Raw genomic sequence first — 11,073 nt, forward strand, 5'->3', positions numbered from 1 at the left:
AAGTAAATTTCATTATTCAAATTATTAACAACTAATTTTATTTTTGTTTAGTATGAATGAAGAAACAAGAAATGTGAAATAATGAATGTATGATGGTGACAACCACACAAAAAAACTAGTGATTTAAAGGCATGCAATGAGCCAATCACGGACACATTAATGTTCCTTGTGTACGCACCCGTGACCAAATTAATGTTATTTTCAACTTTAATTAGCCAAAGATTGTGGTTGAAAATGGAGTCGCAACAAAACATAGGTATAACAAGCAGGGCAACCCGATGCACTAAAATTTCGCGAGGGAATAGGTAAAACAGAGATGATAATAGATAGTGCTTAACAAATTCAGTTAAAAGGATGCAAGTTTGAACTATCTATGCTTGCCAAAGAAAACAAGCCAAGACTGGTAGTATATCCAAAAGCCATTACATGATCACCACCCTCCGCTGCCACCGGACTTTTTACTGCCACCCCACCCAGAATCCTCGGCCTCACCACCAGTGTCCTTTCCCCAGCTGTCGCCACCACTAGGGCTAGCACCCCAACCACCACTAGGACTGGCACCCCAACTACCTCCGTCTCCACTACCACCTCCAGCACCACCACCCCAAGACTCCCTGGCAGGTGAATTTTGGTTTTCACCCCAACCTCCTCCTCCACCTTCCTTAGAACTCCACTTTTGAGAGCCATAATCCGAATCCTGTCCGTCATTATTATCATTATTTCCTCTACCACGTCCCCGACCACGACCACGTCCCCGACCACCACCACCGTAGGGCCTTGGTGGCAATCCACTTTGATCATCCTGATTGTTTCGATTTCTGTAGTCATTTCTACCTGCAAAACCAAAAGTGCTGTACCGTTAATAACAAGTACGTGGTCTTTCTCCTCTTTTATCAACCTTGATATTAACAACTGAAAGCAACAGTAGAAAGACACCAATGGAACGAAACACATTATAGATGTACACAGTAAGATACACACTAATGTTCTCTTAGCCTCAAGAGAGCTTTCTTAATCTCTCTTAGTTCAAATAAAAGTCACAACAGGTATCTCAGCATTCTCTAAGTTGAGCTGGTGAGGGACTAACCTACGCTGAGGTTTTTAGGGGGGGAAAGTCAAATACCATGCCCACGAAGTAGGGCTGGCAAGTTGAGACAATGCTCGTCCACAAGAGAGACCACCACAACCCATGGCACACCGCCACAACTTGAAGATACAGATAAGCCAATGCTGGGAGGAGGTGCATAAAATAAGGGCAACTCCTCCTGGCTGCAAATCCAGCCCAATTCATCTCACAAAAAAAAAGTAACTAGGAAAGTCACCAGTTAGATAACCCATTAAAGGGTTTCAGCAATTTCAGAGCATGATGAAGATTGAAGAACAACCTTCCATCATGCAACTAAGAGGAGAGAGAAGAGGAGAAAGAATGCGGAGGAACAGTTTTTACCTGCTCTAGAACCTGAACCGTAAGACCTATCTCTGTCCCCAGACTGACCACCTCTTCGACCACTATCATTGGATGAACCACCCCACCCGCTACCAAATCCTGAGGAACCCCCACTTGCAGGGCTGCGCATAGGCACCATTGCTGCAACTGATCGTATTGATGGACCGGAATCATGGGGATCATCAATATGCCTTTGAAAATATGCCACAAGGCGATCAATTTCTTCAAACATCCTCTTACGGAATTTAAATCCTTTCGGGTACAAACCAACATACTCATGGTGTGGGTTGGAACTTCGTATATAAGTCAAAATGAATGTCCCGGGGTGTTCATGAGAAATACCAAAGCTATAGACAATCCTCATAGGGTACTCAGATTTCTCAATTTTCAAAAGCTCATCAACTTCTGCCTTTGTTCCCGTCTTAAACTTACGGTAATTTAGCATTGCCTTCAAATGAGCTACTAATGGATCAACATACCGATCCATTACCTGAAAAACACAACATAAAATCAACGAGATTGTTAGTGTTTCCAAGAAACTAAAAAGAACATATGCACAATTCACAAATGTATTGTCTGTCCAGGGGAAATAAAAGTAATCAAACAAGCGCCCCATGAAAATTTGCAAGGACCACAAAATGTAAAATAAACATAGCACCCTTTTAGTCTACCAACAGTTTTATGCATGGAAAATTTAATCAGAAAGTTGATTAAATCAGTAGCTATTAATTATGTTTCTCTGTAATAGGTCCTCTGTAACAGTGTAGTAGCAGTTGTTTTCTTTGTAGTAGTTATCAGCAGTAAGGAGGTTATTCCTCCACTTTCTCATTTCAGCAATTTTATTGTTATTAGGTGGATTGTCAATCACCAATGTTGCATTTAAGTTATTTGAATTCAAAGGAAGTGAAAAGCAGAAAATTAGTCAAGTTTTGAGTACTTCTAACTCAAGAGATCGCAGGTTCTCTCTTTAATAAACCAGCACCATAGGTAGAAAAAAGAAAACTCAAGATTTTATCTTGCAGCGTCCCGAAACTAGATCCATAACAACTTGGTATCAGAAACAGGTGTTATGGGAGATCAAATTCAACATCAACTAGCACAATTAGTGAATTAGTTCCAAGAAGAACGTGCAGCCAATTTAGCCAGACATGAAGCAACAAATGCTCGCTTGGAAGCACTCACACAGGATTTCGTAAATTCTAAGGTCGATTCTGATCCCATTAAACATATCAGTCAGAATCGCGGTTGGAAGGGTAAAAACAGAGTGGCAGGAGGGTCAGGATACAAAACTAGATTCCCACGATTTAATGGCCAAGAGGACCCTTTGGAATGGTTGAAAAGGTGTGAAGACACCAACAAACTCTGGAAGAAGAAAAGGTCGGACTTGCTTCTTTTCATTTGGAGGGCAATGCACAACTTAGGTTTCTTCAATTAGAGACAGATCTGCCTCAACTGTCTTGGGATGACTTCAAACGTCATTGTAACCTTTGGTTTGGGCCACCAATCAGAAGTCAGAAATTGGGAGAATTCGCTAGCTCACCAGATCGGGTCTGTGGCAGATTACCAAGAAACATTTGAGCAATTAATTTCGCGGGCTGGTACACTTACGCAGTCACACTTAATGATTATATAGCAACTGAGGTTGAGTTGCATAATCCTCCAGATTTGGCTACGGCAATGAAGAATTATTTTGACACTTAGCACTTGAGGACAAACGCGATTTGAAGGGGGGAGTAATGTTAGCACCCTTTCAGTCTACAACAGTTTTATCCATGGAAAATTTAATCAGAAAGTTGATTAAATTAGTAGCTATTAATTATGTTTCTGTTTTCTCTGTAATAGGTCCTCTGTAACAGTGTTTTCCCTATAGCGGTTGTTTTCTTTGTAGTAGTTATTAGCAGTAAGGAGTTATTCCTCCACCTTCTCATTTCATTAGTAGTAGGAAGTCATTTCCTTGTTATTAGGTGGGTGGTTAATCACCAATGTTGTATTTAAGCTATTTCTCTCTTAAGGAACCAGGACCATAGGTAGAAAAAAGAGAACTTCAGATTTTATCTTGCAGCGTCCCGTAACTAGATCCATAACAGACTTCATGGTTCTCAAACCCATTTCATTGACCACTAGGCCACAGACTTGGGTGCCTATTCAACTTTTTTCACCGGTTGGATGACCCATGAAGATTGTTGATCACGAAATTCATATTGACATCGGGGAACATATGTTCCCTATACTCTGCATTCTCCCTCCCACAAAACCAAAGGAAAGAGATGCTAAAAAGTAAAAACTGTAGATCAGGAACAACTCCCGTTACTATAAAATGACTGGACAGACAAGTGAAGTACCTCATCTAAATCTTCAAAAGTATCCTCTCCTATTTTCAGTGTTTTCCCGATGCGCAGCAAGCTTGTTATATCCTTATGTTCCTTTCCACCTTCCACAATATCCTTGTGAGCATACACTCCATCATACACTTTGAGAGTTAAAGTCAAATATGATGGTCCACGTGAGCTGGGACGTACAATGCTTTCACCCGGTTCTTTGTCAGAGAGGAACTGCACAACATATGAAGAGAGTATGAAAATAAGCTTAGGCATCAAAAGCTAGATTTGTTAAAGACGCTTAAATTCATATTATTAAGATGTCACAACATAAGAACTATGCACCAAATTTACACACATCTATGAAGATACAACATACCTCCATAGCTTCATCAGCTGTTATATTTTTGAATCGAGGATGAACTATCATCCTTGGCTTGAAATGCTTCTTTGCAAGCTCCTTTTCTTTACGAGCTTTTTCCTTTTCAGTCTGTAAGCTAGTGCGATCTTCATGGTAGTATGGATCCAAGTTCTGATTATTCTGATACCTATTATTTCTCATATCATTCTCTTTACAACTCAGGAAAACCTGGTACCTATTTTTTTGGATTGACTTGATTCTGCAAGTTAGGATATCACCTTCACGCATTTTTTCAGTCAAATCATTGACATCTCTCCAATCATCTGAAGAGTCTTCCTTGGAAAGAATACCAGTCAATCCACACTCCAAAGAACAGATAGCTTTCTGAGGTTGAACCCGACGAACTGTTGCCTGCACGATTCTTCCCTCAGAAAGCGTATCCTCAGACTCACCAGAAATCATATAGAACTCTTCATCCTGGCTTGGCTCGACATACTGTCTACGCCAATCTTGAAACCCTTGCATTAGCTCCAACTTAATACCATTAAGGGTTTCCCTTTTATCAAAACGGTTATGTTCATTAGCATATTCATAAGCATTAACCAACCTCAACAAATGTGGCTTCTCTTTAACATGCTCTATTGCCATTTCAAGCACTTCATCATCATCATTAGCTTCTTCACCCATGTCTTTAAGATAAATATCTTTTGCCAACTCTTGTGCAAGAGTATAGGATTCTGGATGGATCCTTGTATCATCCAACAAATCAATATATGTATTGCTATTTGCAGTGTATCCACTGCGCCGTACTCGCAAGAAGCCAACTGCATTGATAAATACCTTTTTACCAAGATGATGTTCAGTTAAGAGATCCTTCCTCGTAAAGATTGTCTGCTGTCTTACCATGGATCTTTGAAGAGATGCTGCCTTTCTGGGACCCAGCCCCGAAATAAATTGCAGTGGGGCAAAAAGCCATTCATGACTTATAGCCAAATTAAGATCAACACCCACCTGGTTAGTTACATCCACCATAACCTGCTCAACCACCTCATACTTCTCGTCTGGTGTGAGAAAGCTCTCTAAAGTATTCAGCTTCCAAGATAAAATTTCCCTCCCTGGTCCACATAATGTTGCTACCATTGCTAGAGGATTTTGAAGATAACGTCCCAATGCCACAGCGCGCCTCACAATACCTAAAACCAGGGAGATGATAAGTACAGCTACCTCCTAACAGTTGCATTTAAGCTCACAGGAGAGTGATTACCTGACTGCGTAGGAAGCTGGTCAGCAGAAATGCGGGAATTCTCATAGAGATGCGGAAGGGATTCGTCTCCATATATTATGTTCAGATTATCCATCTCATGACCAACATCTCTTGGATTATCCTCCACCATCTTGAAAATAATCTGAAGCACAGGAACAGTCAAGAGATACTTTAGCCACCATAGTAAAAAAAGTTAGGGTGATAAAAAGATTTTTTATATGCCTGAAACGGGCACTATATATCCTACCAGAGTGCTCTTGAGTTTATCCCTAATCATATTAGTAAGGAATCAAATAAAATTCATTGCTGCATACCTCATAAATATCCTCCTTAAGCCGTGTACAAGACAAATTTACAGCTCCCAGCACCACCACATGTGGTTGGTGGTCCATCATGAATTTTAACAGTCGCTGCTGATCATTCTTCTTCCGCTGCTCATCATTAACATTCTGGCCACGAAGGCTAAGAGATCCAGCATACAGAATATCCAAAACCTCTCCCGACGAATCCAACATCACAAAAGTGGTTGCTGGCTTACCATGGCCCCAACAACAAGCCATGACCCTGGGTGCAGGCTCTTCATCAGAGCTAATATCATTCTCTCTGCGTTGATATGGTCCAACTGACACTTTATTCCACAAAACATTACCATATTCCATGAGAAGACAACTCTTTGCTTTACTTGTTAGCAAGGATCTTGCTTCCTTTTCCATTGAAGGCAGAAGAAAATTGAAGATTGCATCCTCGAGTATTAACTTTCTCTGTTCGTTCCATAACTGGGCAGATTTACTCACACCGTCACTGAGATAATGATCTTTCGAGTCAGTTGTCAGCTGGTTAAGATGAACTTCAGGCAGCTTGATAGTAACTTGGAGGAGTTTCTCCTCTTCAGCCTTCTGGATGAGAAGCCACTGTGCATCCACAAATTCGGAGAGAGGTTTATCCCGTAACCACTTGACTCCAGCAAATTGATGGAAGGAATCAATCACCGTATTCCCCTCAGGAGTAGGACTCGTTGATACTACGGCGTGGTTCATATAGGTAGTACGCACATGTTTACGGACACTTGGTTCACAGCTGATCTCTACTGCTGCCTAAATATGATGATCACTAAGAGTCAGCTATTACAGTCCGACATGGCAACAAAATTGTTGCAAATAAATATAACATAAATGTCCTCATACCATGTGTCTAGCGCCTTTAAGCACAGCTTGAGGTGTTTCAAACATTGCACAGGTGAAGTTCGATGCCATCTCTTCTGGAGGTTCCCTAGCATCCTCCAGCTCATCCCCCTGCAAGAAAGGTCACGCCTTCACTGTGATTTCCTGGTTCCAACTAGTAAAATATTACCCAAAACTCCCTCAGCAAAATAGACTATAAGAGCTGAACTTCAAAGAAATAAACCCAACTACAGCAATAATAACGAGAAAGCAAACGGAACAACATTGGCTATTTGGAAAATATTTAAGTGCTGAAAATATAATTTTCAGCATTGTGCAATTCAAAGGTCTTAACTAGGTTGATCATTAAGATTTTAGCAAGTTATCCTCTCACAAATGGGATCCATATCTCTGTACGAGACGACGCATATAATAAGCCAGGGACATCATTTTGTACAGTCTACTTAATTGTACACATCTCATTTCAAATTGTATGTCAACAAGCAAATTGAGAGTCCAAAAGTCATGATGTCCTAAAACTGAGTTTCAAATGCTTAAGTGTAATCAGTAATATGGTGACCCTCCTGGGATTCCTTGATTAAGACAATAGTTACGATAAATGCAATTTTACTTTCTTCAGCATTTGGCAGATTTAAAACCTATAAGACAACACTTACCATTTTTTCTAGAGACATATGTCTACCAAATTGCTCGGCGCTGTATCCCAACTTGCTCGCCACTTCCCATAAGCCGGATTTGCTGCATATACTGTATTGTGATTTCCTTTTTGGCCTCTTATATTGTCCTTCATCCACACCGACCTCTCCAGGTGGGAAGTGCAAGTTAAATTTTGAGTCAACATCGTCAACCTCTCTTTCAGACTCAGACGCTTGGAGTGAATTAGTAATGGATTCAAAGAGCTGCTGATTCAACTTTAGACGTGTTTCATCATACACCCTACGCGACTCTTCCTGAAAACGCTTCTTATAGTACAACTCAAGTGCAGACTTCCGCTTCTGAAGGAGGCGCCACTTCCTGTCTAAATCTTGGATTGCCCAAAGCACCTGCAGCATAATCTCTTTCAATAAACATTTCATATTCCCAAGGTTCTAAAAATGGGACAATACATAATAGTTTGAGAACAAGTATCACCTTATGCCATCTTACTGAAGGTTTTTTGTCAGAATTTTTAGGACCATCATCACTAGTTCCGTCCTCTTCTGGGTCCTTAAATAAGCTCATGCATTCCTCCTTGCGGTACATGGCAATGAACGGGACCTAATAACAAAGCAAAAATTTGCAGAGTCTCATATGTCATGCATAGAAAAAATTTAAGTCCTAGTAAATGTTTAGCACTCACATCGAACTTCTGCGCATGCATCAAATCCAGAAAACGCATAATGTCATCTTTATCTATTGGTAGCTCTTTCTCTTCATCAGATGTACCACCATCTTTCTTCTTAAAAAGAGGCACAACACCAGCAACAAGCTGATTGTAGATCCAGATACTCTCTTCCATACTGATGGTTTCAGGTGTTACAGGACCAGTGCTTTCCTCGGATATCTACAAAGAATTATTAAGAGACTCCACTGTTAAGAAAGTAGCATAGTAAACAAGAAAAACAACAAAACCTACCCAGACAAGAAAACTAAGATGTCAAATCCAATGACAAAGAAAGTAAGATCACTAAGATGTATGATCCAATCACAGAAAAATCTCGGTGTTGCACCTGCATTCTTTCAGGGACATCTATTTTCCGAATGTGCTCATCCTTCTCAGTCATATATTTCTCAGCTAGAATAGTAGGATCAAATTCGTCTTCAAGTCTCCTTTCACTCCATTCACCGGATTCAACATGCATGCTGGATTTGGCCCGATCTTGTTTTCGACGCATTAAAAGTTCGTCAACATCACCAAATATGTCATGGGCTTCCTGGAGAGCAGAGGACGAAACTCCTGCTGCCTGCCTGGACTTCTTTTTGTTTACCTTTTTCCTTCTGTGGAGCCATAAAGACAATGTGACATAAATCAGAAAGCTATATAAAACATCAAGATTGAATCCTACAGTCACATATATCTCAAATGCTATACCTAATAGGAGCACCATGTTCATCAACTTCTTCTTCATCAACGATGAAGTCTGCCATTTCATCTTCCTCACCAATGTCAGCATCCTCTTCTTCCTCCAGCCTTTCTTCCTCCTCAGCAATATCCTCAAGTGGTTGCCCTGGAAATATCTCAGGGAGGTCAGTTAACAACAACACGAGAAATACCCAATAAAGAAGACAACTAAAATGATGTTTACCTTCATCATCACCAAATAAGCTACGCTCAAGCTTCTGCTCAGCTGTACGCCCTCGCCTGCCAGTTTCACCAAACTCCTCCTCCTCATAAAAAACAGAACCCTCATCCTCCATATCCCTCTGAGCTTTTTTTAGCCGCTTGAACTTTTTGCTCTCCTAATCAGCCAGGGTGAAAATCAGAAAGTGTAAAACATTGACTGACAATATCAATACCCTACATAAGAAATGCATATATATGTGTTTGCTTCTGAGTTAATTCAGTAAGCAAAAATCACAACTCACAAGTTTTGGACGAGGCACCGCAATATTGCTTTCCTGTAGAAGTTCATAATCATCTTCATCAAGCACGTAATTCCTCTCTGACTCCCTGAAACATCAATATATAAGGCTGCCATGCACGAGAAAAGTTATGCAATATCCGGAAAAACAAACTCACCTTTTCTTCCTTTTCTTCTTCTTTTGCCTCTCATCATCACTGTCAGCTCTATCATCTTCATCCTCATCCTCTTCTTCCTCTACATCATCCACTATAAACCCATCTTTCTCATATTCATCCTGACCTTCTGCCCAAATACAAGCACCAGAATACCCAAATTACAACAAATACATAGAATCACATAACTAACATACCCAGTGTAATTCCACAAATGGCCTCTGGAGAGGTTAGAGTGTACCTACACCTTACCCCTAGCTCATTGAGATAGATAGGTTGTTTCTAATAGACTCTCGACAAATACATATAACCATACAAGAACATGACCGGTCTAACCCCACAAGTGGAGTCTGGGGGAGGGAAGGTTTACGCACCTTACCTCACCCCTACACCCCGTAAAGATAGAAATGTTGTTTCCCATAAACACTCAGCAAATACATAAATTCCACAAGTTGGGTCTAGAAAGGATGGGTGTATGCATCTTACCCCAACCCTACACCTCGTAAAGATAGAGAGGTTGTTTCCGATAAACAATCCACAAAAATACATACAACCATATATATGTGTGTGAAAACTTCAACCATATTAAATTGGGGCAAATACCTTCTTCTTCCTCGTCTTCATCCTCGTCTTCCCGCTCATCCACTCCATCCCCATCAACTGGCTCATCATCCCTCTCCTCTTCCTCCATTCCGACTTCATCTGCACACAAAACATTATATTTCTAAAAACACATGCATTTAACAACTTACTAAAATTCCCAGCTAATATAACCAAAAAAAGAATCAAAAATCAACCTTCGTCATCGGAGATCACGTTTTTTCCAGCCATTTTTTCTCAGAAATTCGACGCCGACGATGACTTAGGGCACAATGAAAACCCTAGATATTTTACACACACTGCACCACACCCAAATACGTGAAAAATCAAAATCAAAACCGAAACCCTAGAAATTCTCGATTCCTCCTCACTGATTACAGCAAAAAGTGCTGAGATTACATATAGCGTGAGGAGAGAGAAAAAATGGCGATACAAAAATGGTGCAGACGTTGAGAGTGAGTACTTATTTGTGTCCTTTTTTTCAAGACAATTAGGAAATGAATGAATCGATTAAATATTAATCTCATCCCGAATTATTAACTAGACTTAAAAATATTTTTTTACTTGACTAACTGAATTCAAATATATTTTAAATTTTGCAACATGAACACTTAAATTCTCGTTAAATTTATGAGTATTGTTAACACTCCTATCGAAATTTGATTAAGAGTCTAATACTCTTATGTGATAGAACGAGGGTATATATAGGTTTAGTTAATCAGATATAGAGGTGTTTTTAAGATTTTCAATGATTCACGAACGAAACTAACAAATGTTATCAAAATTTATGTGTATTTCCAATACTTCTGTCAATTTGAAATGTAAATGAATTCTTTCTTTTTGTAAATGACAAGAAACTCAACGTTCGAGAGATTTCATGCTTAATCAATGCAATCGTCATTGCATTTTAGATGAATACTTACAAACATCAAGATCTATAATTAAGAAAAAGGTGATATATGTGTGATTTTACCTCTGTTCCATGAAGATGTATATGCAATCAGTGGCGTAGCAAAATCTTCAGCAAGTACGATTAAAACATTTTGCAAAAAACTTTGATAGAGGATTGAACCAACGAGTCCAAAAACTTAAACCATACAATTAACCAACACAACATCTAATCATTACTATCAAATAGTATCATTTTTTTAAAAATAAACCCTTATTCAAGGTATTAATATATAGT

The 11,073-nt window shown here is 39.6% G+C and overlaps 1 protein-coding gene across 2 annotated transcripts; it reads right to left on the reverse strand.

The window, feature by feature from the left end:
• Positions 1-302: 302 nt before the first annotated feature.
• LOC101250941 (transcription elongation factor SPT6 homolog) lies at positions 303-10,554 on the reverse strand. 2 transcript variants are annotated; one of them, XM_004249282.5, is made up of 17 exons: positions 10,085-10,554; positions 9,891-9,989; positions 9,291-9,417; positions 9,137-9,221; positions 8,857-9,010; positions 8,643-8,778; positions 8,281-8,548; positions 7,911-8,114; positions 7,703-7,828; positions 7,228-7,614; positions 6,575-6,682; positions 5,705-6,484; positions 5,391-5,532; positions 4,145-5,319; positions 3,790-3,999; positions 1,448-1,937; positions 303-834 (listed from the first exon to the last, which is right to left on the reverse strand). In XM_004249282.5, the coding sequence occupies exons 1-17, from the start codon at positions 10,116-10,118 to the stop codon at positions 431-433; spliced, it is 4,929 nt and encodes a 1,642-aa protein (XP_004249330.1). In that variant the 5' UTR covers positions 10,119-10,554; the 3' UTR covers positions 303-430. The 2 variants fall into 2 exon arrangements, with proteins under 2 accessions (XP_004249330.1, XP_010312166.1); XM_010313864.4 differs by having other exon boundaries at positions 9,291-9,414; positions 10,085-10,395.
• Between the last annotated feature and the right edge of the window lie 519 nt (positions 10,555-11,073).

Source organism: Solanum lycopersicum, chromosome 10 (genome assembly GCF_036512215.1).
Source record: "Solanum lycopersicum chromosome 10, SLM_r2.1".
Classification (NCBI taxonomy): Eukaryota; Viridiplantae; Streptophyta; class Magnoliopsida; order Solanales; family Solanaceae; genus Solanum; species Solanum lycopersicum.

Excerpts from the sequence above, each read along its gene's own strand:
- LOC101250941 (XM_004249282.5), bottom strand. The coding sequence starts at position 10,118 with ATGGCTGGAAAAAACGTGATCTCCGATGACGAAG. Across the intron at positions 6,485-6,574 it reads TTAAAGGCGCTAGACACATG|GCAGCAGTAGAGATCAGCTG; the intron begins GTATGAGGACAT and ends CATCATATTTAG. Across the intron at positions 5,533-5,704 it reads TTAAGGAGGATATTTATGAG|ATTATTTTCAAGATGGTGGA; the intron begins GTATGCAGCAAT and ends CCTGTGCTTCAG.